Source organism: Gopherus flavomarginatus, chromosome 3 (genome assembly GCF_025201925.1).
Source record: "Gopherus flavomarginatus isolate rGopFla2 chromosome 3, rGopFla2.mat.asm, whole genome shotgun sequence".
NCBI lineage: Eukaryota > Metazoa > Chordata > Testudines > Testudinidae > Gopherus > Gopherus flavomarginatus.
The window spans coordinates 124,926,252-124,944,914 of NC_066619.1; the positions used below are offsets into that span (position 1 = coordinate 124,926,252).

Genomic DNA, 18,663 nt, shown 5'->3' on the forward strand with positions numbered 1-18,663 from the left:
GTATTTTGTAAAAATGAACTACCTGCTCACCTATTCTGTGACACGTTACTGTTGCTTTTTTAAAATGATTTATTCATTTCAGGCTTGATCCTGGAGATGCAGTTATGGTAACTGAGGTTTCTCAACACCTCACAGCTTCAGCTTCAGACCTTTACATTTGCCAGTTCACAAAATCCAGAAAGTTGCAAAGGGTCTCCCAGTTACTGGTGCAAATTAGCAAGGTGCTACTGTATTCCCAAAGTCAGAAGCTGCTCCTTTGCAGGATTCAGTCTTGGATTTCATTTCAAGTTGATGAACCAAGAGTCTGATGTAAATATCTGAACATCACCCGATGAATTGAAGACAGAAAAACAGCCAGAACTATGGTTTTTACTTTCTATTTTAACACAGTTGTTGCATTTCAAATTATCCACTAAATCTTGGCCTCAGATCATGTCCTGTTTCATTCGCCCACCAAATGTTCCGAGTTACACCACCATCCCCACCCTACTAAACTCTTTAAAGAATTCAAACTACTTACCTGATTCTAATCAAACTCTCTCATATGAAAATGATGGTAGTTTATGGCTATAACCACTTAAATCCCAGAGTTAATTTTTATAGCCAACATTATAGTCCTGTAAAAGTCAGGTGGTTATAGTAGAGATGTTGACTGAGCCTTGACAGTTGTAGTTTCCTAGATTAGAGATCTCTGCATTTTCAATGCGTAGCTACTTAAAAGCTTTGGGCGATGCCAAAGGGGTAGCATGACTGTGTGGATGGGAATATTGCCCATTGGAAAACTTGAGGTGCAAACCCCACTTGCAGAACGTGCTGCCACTTGGCTAAGCTGTATCTGCAGCAATAGGTCTGTACCAGATCACACTACCACTTGTAACTACACATGCAGCATCCGCTGGGTGACATGGAAGCACAGGAAACCCAAGAGGCACCCCCACAGGGGAGAGGGAGACACATTCTGGAGACTCTTCCCTAGGAGCAGATGTGGAGCGAATAAACCCAGAGCTGATTATCACCCTTGTTCTGACCACCTCTCCTTATACTGGTTTTGTAACAGGTCCAGCCAGGTGAACCCAGAGACTGTTCTCACCGATAGGTGGAAGGGGATGAATATCTGAAACTGTATGGCTACTTTCTAGATAAACAAGATCTTCAATTAGAGAGACTTTAAAGCAGGGCTTTGATAGGCTCGAAATACAAGAATAAATGTGATTGACAGATAAAAATTTAAACACAAAAATGAGCCACTTACAATTCACATAGGTCATGATGATTACAGCTCCTGAGCATTATTCAGACAGACTTCTATTGTTTCTCCCCCTGCCCCCCAGCACCTATCAGCATAATATTTACACACTGTACAACAATTAGAGATAACCTGAAGTGATCCTCAGGGTGGTGACATTCTCACATCCTCCCTTGTTCCTTGTGTGCATGCTTAGGGGTTTATAACAACATGAAACATCGGGAAGTACAGGGGACAACAGCACTGGAATGTTAACAGGCCTCATTCCTTCCAGCTGCCTACCACTCACTTAGGCAGATACAGAGCTGTACACACACAGCGTTTTCCATGTTAACTCACATTTGTTTTTCCAGTGGCACAGTTGGATCTACTCTCTCTCCCAGGATCCCACAGAATTCCGGGCTGCCATGCTTGATGGGTTTGAAGCCACCTCCTGGCGCTCGGAGCTGTCGACGCCTGTCACTTGAAGGTGAAGGAGAAGATTGCCTTTTTTCATTCCCGTTAAACTGGGCTGCAAGAGATTTGTAAGAGACAACAGTTACCTTTTCAGAATCTGATGAAAGAATTCTAACCATGATGACCAGAACTGCAGCATTTTAGAGGGCTTTATGCTTTAGAAGGAGGATAAATATGCATCTCTGACATGGGATTTAGTGGTTTACCTAAGATGCTTAACATAATATGGAGCCTTTCTGATAGTTCACATTACAGTCCTAAAATACTGCATCAGTCCAGTTGTTAGACAATCATCAACAGTATTTGTTTTCAACATCTGACTTGCATCTCTATCACATTTAAGTGCTCAGTGTGGAGCAATTTGCATTATTCTGAAGAGACTTATTTTCGCTTGTTTTAGGGATGTGATTCAAACATAAATCAGGTCAGAGAAGATGCAAGAACCTAGTCCTCTGAAGGTACATGGAATTGCTTGGACAACGATCCAGGCGAAAATGCAGACAGTACATAGTTACACGAGTACATCAAATGCACTGACTGATCAGCAATAATTTAAAAATGCAGCCTGGCAGTGTTTGGCAAGACGCTTCTGTCTTGAAATAATGGGGTAAAATGAGTGACAAAACCAAAAACATTATTCGCCAGTTTCTCACGTGGTGGTCCAACCAAAGCAGAGTGTCAGTTCTGGAAGCCTGTGATTTCTCATGGCATTGCAACATCAGTAACAGAAAAACACACTGAAATAAGTGTTCATAAAAACTACACTTAAGAGGCTTATTAGGGAACATCACACAGTCCTAATTTTTATCCAACCCCACATATTGACAGCTGTGGTTCTCCAAGGAAGAGGGCACAGATGTGGTCACAGAGGTTTTAATATCTACATTCCCTGCTCTAAGGTCCTGGGTCGTCTTCCCCATAAAAAATTGGAGTGCTGACTCTGCTGCAGAGAGATTTCTCAAACAGCAGCATGAAACTGTCATGTTTCACTGCCGCCAACAGCTTTCTGAACAGCAGCTGCAAAAAAAAACAAAAAAAAAAAAACCAAAAAAAAAAACTGTCCAGTCGTGACAGGCACATGCTGCTGTTGAAGGACAACAGGCTGAGCAACAGCAGAGGCACTGGAGCTGCCTGGATGCAGATTCAGGATGACTGCACTGCACTGGCTTACATTCAGCTCACATTTTTTATTTTCTTCTGGCAACAAAATGGATTAAAAAGCTTAATTAAAATGCACACCTCAAGTACAATAGCAATTGATGTCCTAGGGCCCCATGTTTGCCAGAGAGCTGCTCACTCACCTCTGAAAGAGGATTTTTCTTTCTCTGCTGAAGATCATGAATTATTGATTCTCAGCAGATCTGGGGACCCAGTGCAACACAAACCAGTCTTTCCAAGAGTTTGGAATAGGCAACGATTGTAAATTAAGATCAGTGGCTACCTGCTGAGAATTTCGACAGCAACCACAGGGAAACAGTCATATCAAGAATGTTCCTGGACATGCTTGGTTGGTGCTAGATGCTAAACACTCACCTAGTGCTCCAGGGCAATGGTATTACCATGGCATAAGTTTGCAGTAACTAACATGGAGAGTTTGGAATGGTTTGTACACACCCTGCACCTTTGCATCTATGACACTTTGTTAAAGCTAGCCTGGATGACCAGCTTAGTCACCATTTAATTGACAGGACAGGAATCAGCATGACCCAGCACAGCCAGAATTCAGCTTACTAGGATACATAGCATGCCAGATGTACATTTGGTATGAATCACAATTGCTGATCTGAGACAAACCATTTACATATTACACCTCTACCCCAATATAACACGAATTTGGATATAACGCGGTAAAGCAGTGCTCTGGGGGAGTGGGGCTGCGCACTCTGGTGGATCAAAGCACGTTCGATATAACGCAGTTTCACCTATAATGCAGTAAGATTTTTTGGCTCCTGAGGACAGAGTTATATCGGGGTCGAGATGTACATGCTTAGGGACACTAGCCAAAATGTCCTAGGTGTTAAGAAAATCTGAAAAGATTGCACTTAACAAAACACAATGAATGTGGGAAAAGGGAAACAACTTTTTCTTTAATTAATTTGCAATTTTAAAAGATTTATCTTATCAGTTGTAAGATCAATTCCCAAGGGCCCTTCTACCTCGGCATTATAAATTAGGAGCAGAAGTGGGTCAAACATATTTATACATATTCCATAACTTTTACAACATGAAGATCTATTTCCTTCTCGCACTGGACAAATTTGACACCATCAGCTCAGGATTGAACAAAGACTGTGAATGGCTTGCCAACTACAGAACCAGTTTCTCCTCTCTTGGTTTTCACACCTCAACTGCTAGAACAGGGCCTCATCCTCCCTGATTGAACTGACCTCGTTATCTCTAGCTTGCTTGCTAGCATATATATACCTGCCCCTGGAAATTTCCACTACATGCATCTGAGGAAGTGGGTATTCACCCATGAAAGCTCATGCTCCAAAACGTCTGTTAGTCTATAAGGTGCCACAGGATTTTTTGCTGCTTTTCCAAAACAAGATAACTAGCATGTGACACAGAGACCCAACACAATCAGTTATTATTTCCACTAGGAAAGAAACACACACACTAAGCTGCTGTAAAATGATCATCATCTCTCTACTAGGACTCTCTGAATGATAATGAACGTTTTATGCCTCCAGCCAACGAGAAATATCCTTAAATAAATATTATATTTATCCTAACCAAAGAGAGAGAGAACCTACCACTGACCAGTAATATTGTTAGAGCAATGTGGTATTTAAAATCAGTGTCTATATATATTCCTTGTGCAAAAATCCCCTGTTTAAATTCCAGAGATACTTGCATATTCTGTTTCTGGCTGGAGGCCTTAGGCATCTGATTCGGGCACTTGGCCAACGTGTGTCGAGGGGGTGGGGGGGAGGGTCAAGGGAGGGCAGTACAAGCTTCCCAGCTAGAGCTAGTTGGAAGTCTGAATTTCTGTTCTGCAGCCTTCTTTGTGCTGCATACAGCCGCAATAAAAGGGCAGAAATAGATTTTTTTTAAAATCATTTGCAAGTCACTGTTCCAGGCTAGTTGCACCTGTCGCCTCTCTGGTTTGTCTGAGCACACCCTCAGGTATTGGGGCTCACGCTTTCTCCTCTCCTGTAGATGGGGACAGAGAGGTGAGGGTTGCAATTCACCACCCTTAGACTGGGCCCGAGGCTACAGTGCCCTGCAGATCAACTGTGCTTATGCAGCAAGTCGAACTGGGTTCTGAACCTATGGTTCTTCCTTGTGGGATGGAGTCTGTGACCAGCTGTGAATAGAGTGACCAACCAGCTGCCTTAAAATCAACATATTGCTTACTCAGCAGTAGAAGCAAAGCATTAGAGGGAAGGATTTTAAAACCACATGCAGCCTGCATAGGTGTCCATCTGACCAGGCCCTGATGGTAGCCTATGCAGGCTTAGCTTCCCTCAGACACACCAGCAGGAGCCTGCTTCAGCCTGCTTTCCCTGAACAGCTACCTAACAACCTTTGGGAGGGAGGAAGAGAGAGATCCTCAGCATAGAGATTGAGTTCCTTTGTTCTGCTCAGGTCCCAGGTGTTGGGCCCTGATTGTTCAAACCAGGGCCCAACTCAGCACCAGATCCAGGTCCAGACTCCTCAGAACCACCGGCACCTTGGCCGCTTGCTGTGGGGTGGTTCATTTGGAATCACTGTTTCCTTTCTGTTTGCTTTTCCTGATAGCCCCCTATTAAACTAACCCAATACGTTCAGACCGACAACATCCCCTAACCCGCGCGACACACAGGAGTAACACGTTATTACGCAGCAGTTCCATTTCCATCATTACCCCCTGAGCATTCTAACCACACCCTGCCCAGGCTGGCTCTGTAAGGACTCGATGGGACATTGACACAGGACAGCCATACTGGGTCAGACCACAGGTCCATCTACCCAGCATCCTGTCAGCTAACACTGGCCAGTGCCAGGTGCCCCAGAGGGAGAGAACAGAACAGGCAATAATTGAATCATAGAATATCAGGGTTGGGAGGGACCTCAGTCATCTAGTCCAACCCCCTGCTCAAAGCAGGACCAATCTCCAGACAGTTTTTTTTTACCCCAGTTCCCTAAATGGCCCCCTCAAGCATTGAACTCACAACCCTGGGTTTAGCAGGCCAATGCTCAAACCACTGAGCTATCCCTCCCCAGACAAAAAAAATACATGGAGATATACCTATCTCACAGAACTGGAAGGGACCGCAAAAGTCATGAGTCCAGCCCCCTGCCTTCACTAGCAGGACCAAGTACTGATTTTGCCCCAGATCCTTAAGTGGCCCCCCTCAAGGACTGAACTCACAACCCTGGGTTTAGCAGGCCAATACTCAAACCACAGAGCTAACCCTCCCCTCTGTTGCCCAGTTCTAGCATCTGGCAGTCACAGGCTAGAGACACCCAGAACATGGGGTTGCATCCCTGCCCATCCTGGCTACTAGAGCCATTCATGGACCTGTCCGTGACAGAAGCACCTGCTCCTGCAAGATTCCATGAGGCAACCTTGGGGGCTGTGCTATGGGGCACGCTGGCCCTCAGCCAGTTCGGATGCTAAGTGCAGCACAAACACCAGTCAACCAGACACTCCTTGGGGCTGGCAAATCTCTGGCCACAGGAAGAGATTTCTGACAGTTGTAGATTGCATCTTCCCCATCAGAGAATCTAGAGAGCAGACTCTGCCCACACCATTTCAGGTGCAAATCTATTTGCAGTAGAGGATCAGATGTTTTCTTGAGCAGGAACGGAGTGGGTGATAATTCTCTGCATCTCTTCTGGTTCTTGTTTTAATTTTCCAAATCTCAGTTATTCCACAGATCAAAACCACCTACCAAGAAGGACCGACATTTACTGAGTTCACACCACTGGAGCATTTGCACCTTGTTTTTGGAGGATTAGTCAAAATAGAGAGGCCTAGAAATGAGGATCCCGCAAGACCTGCCTGGACTCCAATGGCAGTTGTGCACCAGCAGCTGGATCAGGCCCAAAGCCTGCACTTTGAGTACTAATCAGTGCAAGGCTCTATTTACCTCTCAGGAAACTAGCCACTGCTTAACTTGAAACAAAATCCCAAGTACCATTCGACAACCGCGCAGGCTTCGGTAATTCAGGAAGTGCTCTAGTTCAAACAGGAATTCATTCGGGCGAGTCCTATGGCCCGTGTTGTGCAGAAGGGCAGCCTATTCGTATTATTTATACACCCATAGATCCTTGAAGTCCCAAACATGGACTGGGACTCAACAGTGCTGGGTGCTGTACCAGTGCAGAACAAAAAGATGGGCCCTAGCCCCCAAGAACGACAGTCTAAGCAGATGATCACAATGCTGCTTCTGGACTTACCCTCTGTGAATGAGTGCTTGAAGGAGATTCTCTATCCCATGTAGTGGACAGAATAGTTACCATATGGGACAACCCTACAGTTACAGTTGAGAGCTCCTGTTTATAGTTCACCTATATAAATATTTATTCTTCATAGAAATTAAACCTGGTACAATATAATGAAACCGTGTTAGACAACAGTTTGAAGCTACGCTCAATGACAATACTGACATTTCCTTGCAATAAATAATCATAACCCTATATTTTAAAGGCAGCAAGTGGCAGCGACTGACAAGTATAATTACAGAAATCTCATTCGCCTAAATAAAAGAACTCCCATTCAGAACACTAATTCAGAAGTAAAGGTGCTGATAGATTTGAATCTTTTGTTGGTTCCTATCACAGTACATTTAAATTACATTTCTTTTTGTAGGATGTAATTTTAAACTGGCAATATTTTTAATTTAGTGGATCTTCATAAAAGATAACTGCTGTAATCCCTTAAAAAAATATTTACATTTAGACAAATCATAAAACCCAAAATAGTAATGACGGAATTAATTACAGCCACATGCAGCACATTAAAAATTAATCTTAATCTAACACATTCCAGAACAAAGAAATAATTGGTGCAAAACAAAAGCTGTGGAGTTTTTAAAAACGCTGTGGGGTTTTTTAAAAAAAAATATCAAGATTCAAACAGTAAATACAATATCAGAGAGCACCAAAGAGTGCATTAAAAGCATCATTATTACTCAAGAACCAGACTCCTCATGAATTCTGAGAGAGACCTGAGGGGGAAAAGGTAATACGTTAAGGAGACCAACTATTTACTGTTTTGGTCAAATATAAATCATTGATCTTATACTATATGCATAGAATATAAAGAGCACTGTCTCATATGACACACACATGTAAATTCAAGATTATTTTTTAATAAAGCCAAGGATAGTGTCTTTTCTAGTACTTGTGGCACCTTAGAGACTAACAAATTTATTGGAGCATAAGCTTTCATGGGCCACAGCCCACTTCATCAGATGCACAGACTATGTAGTAAGATGCATCCAATGAAGTGGGCTGTAGCCCACAAAAGCTTATGTTCCAATAAATTTGTTAGTCTCTAAGGTGCCACAAGTACTCCTGTTCTTTTTGTAGATACAGACTAACACGGCTGCTAGTCTGAAACCTGTATTTCTAGGTATTTTGTACTCCGAGTTCAAAAAAGTTTCAGTTTGTCCAAGTGTACTCAGGTGTAATCTCACTTTACATGGAAGTGGTGCGGTTTGTACACTCACACAGTAAGTATTTGATCTGCATTCTCAGAGTCGGACAAACAATGAAGTCTCTGTTTTAACAGTTCACATACGACCTCAAAGAAAGACAGTGTTTGGGCAGGACACAAACAGCACCATTGTGTGGGAAGCTCCCAATAACTGATATTATTCTTTGTGGTTGGAAAATGATCAAAACTACTATGTGAGGAATGATGAGAACTTAACGCACAATGAGAAATGTGTGCACTGTGTTGCACAAGTATTACAGAAAATGATAAATGTCCCAAAAGAATCCCGTTTTTAAATGTTGGTTATGTAAATGTATCTGTCATTTACTTGACACTTACACCTCATTTCTACACACCAGCATAGCATTTCCTTTCTTTAGAAAGGACTTTAGCACAGACAACACAACACACAGGCAGAGGAGTATGTCCAGCCCTGCCTACGGTTTGGGTAAGGCAGAAGGTCAGAATGGATAATTCCATTTGGCCTTAAAAATCTATGTCCACGGAATTTTGCTACTCAGTTTTCATCTCTGCTAAGCCCCTGCGTTGCCCTGAAGAACTTCATCCGAAGTCTCCTAGCTAAATGAATGCTGACACACGGAAATGTGTCACCTTGGTGATTCTCGCTCAGCCGACTCCTCTATACTCCAGTCCTCGCTCACCCCTGGATTAACTGCCACCGGTGTAACCCAGGGCACAGGGCTCCAGTGAGTCGAGTCTGCCAAGAGAGGAGCAGCTGCAGCTCCAAGCACCTGGAGTACTTTCTCCACCAGAGGCCCACAGCAGGCCAGCACTGACCCAAGTGTGGGCCTGGCTGGAGTGGTTGGGCAATATGCTGAGGCACGGCTCTCCAGGAGCACTGAGGAGAGATTCCCAAATGATAATTAGAACTGCCCTTTCCACCCAGCCGGACTCCTAAGGGTGGGGTCTGTGGTGCAAACACCACCCACCTTTTGCAACAGCAGGAGTAGATCAAGCCCCACGAGTGCTGACCGCATTGGGTGAACTGACGCACCAGCTCAGTGGGGCAAGATTTCTCCAACTCCCTGCCACTCCCTCACTGAGGGGGTATGTCTGGGTAACTGCCTGGAACTAACTGAGAGCTTGTCCCCACTTACATTTTATAGAGTTCTAACCTGCTGGCTCAAGGGTGTGAAAAATCACCCCCCTGAGCTTGGCAAGTTTGGGCGCTTCAAAGCGCTAGTGTGGACAGGCTCCGAGCGCTGGGAGCCCTCAGAGCTATTCCCCTTGTGGAGGTGGACTACTAGGAGCCCTGCGAGAGCTCGTTCCCTGCGCTCGCGTGTGACCACACACGCTTCAAAGCGTTCCCGCAGCAGTGCTTTGAAGTGTCTAGACGGGCTCTTATCCCTGTGCACATTGTGAGCAGTAACGGCAGAACAATGAGTCTCTAGAGCGTCAGGAAGCTGCACGACAACTCACTGATTTGCTGTCTCTTTTTTCCTAGTTAATCTTTAACACCTCTTCATGAGCAATGCAGCACCTACTCTGTCTGTTATGGAAATGTGCCCACCGCTCACCTACAGTGCAATAAAACCAATACACCTGCCATTCAATAATGCAGGCAGACAGTCCAGATCCCAGCAAGGATCGTGAAGCCAGCCACTGTGCCCACCGCTCACCTACAGTGCAATAAAACCAGTACACCTGCCATTCAATAATGCAGGCAGAGAGTCCAGATCCCAGCAAGGATCGTGAAGCCAGCCACTCTGTTGGCATCACAAAATCCTGCAAGTGTTTTATCAGGCCAAGGGGAAACAACCCTTCTGATCATCTAGCATGAACAACAGCCTGCTTAAAACATAAGCAAAGCAAAGCCAGTACCTAGGTCCCGCCTAACTAAAGACCTGCTGATGCAGACACTGTAAATCCCAACCATTTGGTAGACTCTACATAAGCCTGTTGGTTGCATTCGATATTTTCATCTGTGTTATTATCGTAGAAAGAGACCGTAAGCTCCTGGAGCAGGGACCATCTTTGTGTTCTTTGTTCATACAGCGCCTGGCAGAAATGGGTCCGTTACGGGAGCCACAAGGTGCTACTGCAATACCAATAATAAATAACGTAGAGTTCAATGAAACCAGGGCCTAAGGCACAACCCACTGACATCAATGGAAAGACTCCTAGAGATTTCAAAAGGGCTTTTGATCAGGCCCCAAAGAAAAAGCTTGCCCTAGTCCAGGACATTCCTTAAAGTGCAATAATGAAGAAGCCACTACAAACAACCAAGCAACTCACTGGCTACTCATTTATTTGCTCTCAATGATTCTAATCTAAATTAGTCTATTGACAAGTTAAAAAATTCTCAACTCCACCCCAGCACCACACAATCTAGCCTGAAAAAATCAGGAGCTGTTTACGCCTCTTATCTCACCCGTGGGCTAGAGCCTGCCAGTAGAATTGTTCTGACAGTTCAATTCCAGCATACGCACCAGAACACAACCCAGCTTGCTCTCCAACAGCCATGCCCACGAGGGGGAAAACAGTAGTTCCTCTCCTCCCCACTCCCTGCGACAGAAGAACGCACGCACTGTAGGAGCAGCTTGTTTGGGTGGGTGTGATCGAGACAGACAGATGCACATACATTTCCGAGGGTGTACACTACAACTGAGGGTGTACATTACAGCCAGTCATTAGGCTTGAAAAAAAAACAAAACATATCAAATAGAAAAAACAACAAAACACAGAAAGGCGGCAAAGAGGCAGAAAGGTGGTATCTGCCCACCTAACCTGGCAGTGACAATCCCAGACAGCCAAGTGGCGCTAGGCTATGACGCAGGACAGCTCATGCCATGTGCTTCTCCACGATGTCTGACATACCCTTCCACCATCCTGTTACACATGGAAGAGGGGCAGCCATGATCTTTTTAGGGAAAGGTATGGTAGTCAAGTAACAGCCTCTGGAGGCTGAATGTCTATTAAGTCACAGAAAAACTTCCCCAAGACAGACATTGTTCTCAGCTCCCTGCCTTGCAAGTTCTAAGGACTGGAAGACACACAGTGCCTACCTTCAATCATTTTAAAAGTTCTAACTCCCTTCCCCCACTCCTCTCTCATTCACTAAATGCAAATTATGTACTTCTAAATACCTGTCAGACCAGATAAGCAACTGCTCAACACGGACTTCCCCCTCCCCTCTGCCGTGTGAGAGTGCTGCTTCTCTCTTCAAGCAAACATCTGTGAACATTCCAAAGTAATTCCCCTGCCTGCCTCCGCTCGCTCAGCAAACAGGAGCTGTGTTTGTTTTTTAAATAAGCAGTTTGGCTGAACTCCGAACTCTCCCTTTCTTCCGGTTTGTTGTGGACAGGAATTCTGGGATACCTCCTTATACCCCGGAGGTCAATAAAAGCGCTGGTGGTGTCCACACTTGCTGACCAGCGCTGGATCACCAGCGCTGGAATCCCTACACTCGAGGCTCAACCGGGTGTACAGCCAGCGCCGCAACCAGGGAGTTGCAGCGCTGGCCGTGCTTTGCAAGTGTGGCCACATCCTAAGTTGCAGCGCTGTAACCCCCTCACCAGCGCTGCAACTCTCTAGTGTAGCCATGGCCCTAGACAACAGCCCTAAACAAAGTAAGAAGCATCCACCCTAAAAAGAAAAGGACAACAGAACAACAGAAGGAAGATCAAAGACAGGTTCAAGGCTGAAAGTCACGCCTGCAATTGATGGGTGATCAATCTAAACCCAGAGGCAGCGTGACACAGCAAGACCTATAGACTTTGAATCCAAACTAAAAGCCTATAAAAAAGAAGGGTGAGATGAGAGACTCTGGGTAACATTCTGCTGCCAACATGGAAGAACATCGGTGCATGCCCAACAGAGATCCAGCTCGGCCTTGTGCCCGGCTTTCCTGGCCAGTTAGCCACCACAAGCTACGAACCCAAGCTGCAAAATCAAGCCATGAACTTAAGCTATCTTCAGGACTGGTAACTATGCAGCAGCTGCAGAACACCTGATAAATGTGGGTGTGTGTTTGACTATGTGTGTATAGGTATTAGGTATAATGTGAATGTGTGTGTAGGTTTTAGGTATAATTGTGTGTGTGTGTGTGTGTGTGTGTGTGTGTGTGTGTGTGTATAAGAATTAAGATATTAGTTATTACTCAAATCAAATTGTTATCATAATAAATGTGGCATCTTTATCTTGCCCCCTTTAATAAGATCCTGCCGATTTTTACTGGTCTAATATAATTGGTATAACAAAATCAGACCCTTAGGATCTGCTCTCTGTGGCTGATACTCACCAAAAGCCAAATGCTACTAATCTTTTACGGCATCCTGGGAATTTAAACTCGCCTAGCCATTCAGGGAATTACACTGATGGTCAAGGTTACCGGACAGACTGGAGAGCCTGTTCACAAACCCAACACCCTTCTGCCCAGCTGCCAAAAGAAAAACATGCCAAAAAAAGGAGTGAGTCAGCATACCAAGCGTACTGCTGAGCAGCCTCACGTGACAGAAATAGCACAGATTGCAGGGAATGCCAATTATAGGTTTAGATCCTGAAAGCACCTATTGTCACAGACTGTGCAACTGAAGCTAATGGAGCTACACCTGGTCAGCTACACCCCAGAGCGTTGGCAGAATATTGCCATTAATTTGGAAAGCTACGTCAATGTATTCTTACTAAGCAGTTCATATAAAGCAAAGATTCCCTTACAAAGATCAGGTTTATTTTGGAGCCTTAGTACCGTCAAGGAACTCCTGTTGTCACGTACTTCAAAAGCTTTCCCAAAGCACAAAACTCTTTGGTCGTCCCTCTCTCAGGATTGTTCCCAGCTGAATCAAGTTTTCCTTGGTCACTGGTGTGTTATTCAAACACGAAATAAAAATGGAGACGCTTGCACCCTGGTAACACCAATGCCTGATCATGTGAGTTTGCATTCACACGTATGCAACAGTTTCACACAAGAGAAAGGTTGAATGCAAACCTCCATAGATAAATAGATACACCAGATGCCACTATTTCAAATGCCCCATAGGGCAAAGCACTAAGTCTCTTGGTGCATTTTCAGCTCCATTTTAGAAAACCTTTGGGACAGGTCATGACCATGAGGGTAAGTGAGAAAATTCACCTCTAGAAAGGAAGAGAAGATGGAGACGCATGTATGCGTACTAGGGTTTGATCTGCTAACCAGTCTTTCCAAATGGCTGATGCAAAGATCACGTAACTCAAGTGGCGAATTGTACACAGTCACAGAAAGAAGGAACAAATGCTCCTTGCGCCTCCTTTGCTTTAAAAAAATCGTATTTGTTTCTGCATAAGATGTGCGAGAAGTGGTTCTCTCTTTTCATACATTAAAGCAACTATTAACAAATTTAGCTCAACATCACCTCCTCCCGCTCCATATTCTGCTCTTAGCTTGGTCAAATAGCAGAACAATCGTTTTCTCACTGCATATTTCAACTCCTACCCTAAACTAGAATATTGTTGCTGTTCTGCAGGGGCGTTTCCCATTGGAGGAAAAGTCACTTATGGGGAGCAGAGTTTTTTTTTAAGTGTAACTTGTTTTGTTTTCACCCTGCTTCTCAAAGGAGAGGTGGTCACACACAGCGAGCAGGCAAGCCCCTCTTCTCAGAGCTTTCAGCTCCAGCGCCAATGGCAGGTCCTCAGCGAGCCACTCTGCCTCAAGAATGGGCACTAATTACAGGATTAAAGCAAAGAGCAGAAATTCTTCATGTTTGCAATAGCTCTCCCAAAAAGAAACTGCATCACAAAACTCGCAGCATTTATTCAAAGACTGTACCCTGCCCGCGTGAAGAAAGCACATGAATAAGTAACAGAGGCACTTGATAATTCCCACCACAATAGGTATGGCCATGAAAAATCACTACCTTGTCAGCCCCCCAATTCCTAGTCCAGCTCCACTGTGTCCATTTAACCTCAACAGAAAACACAGGAGTTTTGTGGCTATATATTATTCTAGAGAATTAGCAATGCTATAGCTGGTATTACGATGCTCAGAACAATTGCTTGAAATTCACTTTATTCCAGAACAGTAAGAGCTTCCTTAAATGAGTCAGATCTTCAAGCGTTAATTGCTACCTGACTCAGAACCCTCCACCACCTTTCCTTTTGGATGTAGAGGCTCAAGAGACCTCAGCATAGCGGATTAAAGCATCATTCTGGCCCACCCCACACCTTGCAAGCAATGAGACGGAGGCAGTTTGCCTGTCTGAAGCAGAATACCACCACTGACTCTACGTGGACACCAAGCCTGGAGCACTGGAGATGGACATACACAAGTGACTGTCTGATACAATGGTTTTGCGAACGGTGAGTTCTGAGGTGGGCTAACGTAATAGTGCAAGGGGGTGAATTTAAGATCAAGCTATGCAGGTTACTCATGTGCACATCAACAGGCTTGACTCAAATGAACACACTTATTCACTGTAACAACTACTGAAAAGTTGTTTTAATACAATGTATTAGAGAAGGTGTGAGCTTTTCCACTTGCCACGTACACCTAAGTAGCTAGCTTTATGGAGCCATCTGAGGTGTATCTTAAGGAACACTACTTCTCAGCAGTTCCACAGCACTGCAATAAGTGCAATGGGTTATTCACCTCGAGCATCAGAGACGATTATACCAGAGACTGGACCCACCGTGGAGTTTCTTTGCAAGATCTATGCTGGAATGCTGACAAGTGTATTGTTTCTTATATTGATGGAAGGGAAAAAAAAATCTCAAAATGACTTCACTTTTTCTTTAAAAAGCCCTTTAAAATGGACAAAAAATTGAGGCACTGAGCCCTCCTGACTCTGTGCAAGAGTGCTGCACATGCAGGAGACACAATGATGTGGACCAGATCCAGGATTCCTACCTGCCAAGGCTGGGATTGTGACTTTGTTCCACTCCCAGGGCTGATCGTATTCATCTGCGGGCCTGTCGTCATCCTGTGGCAGCTTGCTCTCTCGCAAGCGCTGGCTCACCAAGCTGTCAGTGTCTGACTCCACACCATTGCCTTCTGGTTCATAGGGTGTGTCATAGAGCTGAATGCCTTTCTGCTGGGACTTCACACTTTCTTGCCTTTGAAATTCTGTAGCAAAGAGAGAAAATAATTGTGTTAGGCTGACCACTGACGATGCCTATCTATTGAACAACTGTATAGCATTAAACACAGGTGAAAATGTTGCTGCAGACAGCAAGCTGTTTAAAGGCTTCCAAATTTACTTCTCTATTAGGTAACTGACATGAAACAGACTCAGGTCTCTGTCATCAATATTTTGCATGAAGTAAAGATAGCCACCGCATGAATGATTTCTCGTACTGCCCAGCTGATGATAAAAACACTGGAGGGGAGATAAGTGCCGACCAGATCACAGGAACTATGCAGCACTTTGATGAGCAGCACTTCAAATGGGTCTGGTCGTATCAGAGTTCATCATTACTCCCAATGTCATTTTCATATATGGCAGCACCCATATACAGTCACAGAAACAGAGAGAGGTCTTCATGATCACAGGAAGATGTAAAGAGAGGCATTCAGGCAGCTATGTCGGATGGATGCCAATGTGTCTGTTTTATTTGTCGGATCACTACTAGAAAACATGCCAACACTACTCAGAAAAATAGTAATGCTGATATAAATAACGGGCCTGGGCCTCTACTGGGCTAGTCCAGTTTCAGCAGGGTATAATCCGGGAGTTAAGACCGCAATGGACCTGGAGTAACAGTAGTGAATCACACCCCTGATGTTATAATACCTCGCGTCCGCATAGCGCTTTCCATCAGGAGCTCTCCAAGCACTTTACAAAGGAGGTCACGTATCATTAATTCCATTTTACAGCTGGGGAAATGGAGGCGCAGGGAAGGACAGTGTCTTGTCCCAGGTCCCCCCACAGCAGTGGAGCCAGGGTCAGAACCCAGTCCAGTTTCTATCCACCGGGTCACACTGCCGAGATACAGTCTACAAGTTACATGCATGACTACTAAGCAGCAGCATTACAATAGTATTTCTTTAAACTAGGAAACAGCAGCTGAGCCAGCTCCCGTGCAGCAGCAGTAGCCATCATGTTCAAAGCCTGACATTCACTTTCCTACTTAGACCAAATCGATCTCGAGTATTTGGTAAAAGACCACAATACCCTGAGCAGGAATCGTAAATAGCAAACATCGCAACAACAGAAGAGCCCTGTAGAGTTACTCATTTGGGAAAGGTTAACCTGGCCTCTCCAAGAAGACGACTTAACAGTGAGAGTAATTAACCACTGGAACAATTTACCCACGGTGATGGTGGATTCTCCATGACCGGCAAGTTGTAAATCAAGATGGGATATTTTTCTAGAAGATCAGCTCTGGGAATAATTGTGGGGCAGGTCTCTGGTCTGTGTTATATAGGAAGCCAGACTAACTCAGGGGTTCTCAACCTTTCTCTTTGAGCCCCCCAGCCGCAACACACATGCTATAAAAACTCCACCGCCCACCTGTGCCACAACAACTAGTTTTCTGCATATAAAGCCAGGACTGGCATTAGGGGGTAGCAAGCAGGGCAACTGCCTGGGGCCCCATGCCACAGGTGCCCCCAACAAAGCGAAGTTGCTCAGGCTTCAACTTCAGTCACATATGGCAGGGCTCGGGGCCACGGGCTTCAGCCCCACACAGCAGGGCTTCAGCTTTCTGCCTTGGGCCCCAGCGAGTCCAATGCTGGCCCTGCTTGGTGAACCTCCGGAAACCTGCTCGTGGCCCTCCAGGGGACCCTGGAGCCCTGGTTGAGAACCACTGGACTAACTGATCTCAGTGGTGCCCTCTGGCCTTGGAATCCATGGACACATAAAACACTATCATGAACCCACAATAATCACAACCAGGCGTCGCAGAATTCCGTTTTATTTATTATCTGTAAAAATTTATTTTAAATGGATGTTTATTTCAAAGCATTTTTCTCAGCTGCAGAACATTATGGGGGCAGAGCCTGTCAGACAATTATTTAATGACAGGGGATGCTGAGATTCAAAAAGTTAAAGCTTTCTAATTGTAAAACACAAGTTATTAACAATGCATCAAAATAGAGAGCATAAATATCCTTACATCAAACTCTCAAATGCTCAAGTAATGTTTTTCTGACTTTGCCTATCTGTAAATTTTAATGGTTATTCATGGAAATATTTGTGTGTGTGCGTGCTGAAATCAATGCTTATCAACATTTACCGACAAAAATTTAATCCTCCAAAGCCCAGTCATAATTTTGGATTTCACTACAGAAAAGTTATTATTTTTAATAGAGCAACAAAGACGTGCAATCACCTCCACCCTAACTGCATAATCCAGTTTTCCTCCATACAAAAAGAAAATGAATTAAGAGATAATTGTTAAAAACCAATACTTCAAAATGAATAATCAGAACAACTTCACTGCTGGGCAGAAGCATTTCCAGTGTTAACTTATACATTAAAGATGCAAATAAACCTGCTAATGCATCTAAACTACACAGCTCCAGATAATTCACAGCCGTGGATTTCAGACTATACTCCCACCTTTGTAACAGTAACAGTGCCTAGAAAACAGTTATCTGACTAGTTCTTCTACAGCATCTTAAGTGTATGAGAAAAGTGTCGTTCCACATTATTAGTGCTTGTACATAGTGAGATACAGGGAATCTTCAGTGCCTATATTGAAAGTGTGTCTTTGTAAGAGAATTTTCTCAGAGGTGGAATTCTACATTAAGAAAACTCTCCCTGTCAAAGGTCACATAGGTTGCACCCAGCTATATACTATTAATACCCTCCTGACTCTTGCTGGATCAGAACCACAGCCATATTTAGCATCTCTAGCAGTTTACTAAAATGTGAAATGTGTTTTGTGTTCAAAGATTACAAAGGACAATCTTCCTAAAACCAAGAGTTCAGAGCTAACAACGATTAGTACCTGCATTTGCGCTGCAGACACCATTAACCCCACAGGAACCCTTGAAAGGCAGGAGCCAGCAATCATATGTTTTAAATCACAAGTTATTTTTACAAAGCATCAACAAATTCATAGAAAAATGACCTTTAATAAAGGATGTGGCAGGTTGCTATTTCATGCCTTCTAGTCAGAGAACATGAGCATTAAACAGACATGTGCCTGAACCCTGAAGAAGAAAGGTTTTCCATGTGAAGCCAGGCTCTAAGGCAAACAGAGAAATATTAAGATCCCTTTAATTTGTTTGAATTTCAATCTTTAATTAACATGTCAAACGACTATTTACACAAGAATGTAATTTGTCTCAGTTAAATCACATGCACTTTCCCCGTCAGCAGCAGGCTGAACTGAGAAGCTACTGCATAAGTGGTGACAGTGTGATGTGTGCTGA

The 18,663-nt window shown here is 44.2% G+C and overlaps 1 protein-coding gene across 3 annotated transcripts in view; it reads right to left on the bottom strand.

Moving 5' to 3' along the window:
* Positions 1 to 18,663, bottom strand: part of SHB (SH2 domain containing adaptor protein B) — a 148,004-nt gene that overhangs the window by 41,464 nt on the left and 87,877 nt on the right. For all 3 annotated transcript variants that reach the window (XR_007772998.1, XM_050943142.1, XM_050943141.1), the window contains 2 exons: positions 15,193 to 15,408; positions 1,586 to 1,757 (listed from right to left, as the gene is read on the bottom strand). Coding sequence is in view for 2 of the 3 variants with exons in the window: in XM_050943142.1 (XP_050799099.1) it covers positions 1,586 to 1,757; positions 15,193 to 15,408 (388 nt within the window). In the remaining variant the exon portion in view is untranslated. The remainder of the gene's footprint in view (positions 1 to 1,585; positions 1,758 to 15,192; positions 15,409 to 18,663) is intronic.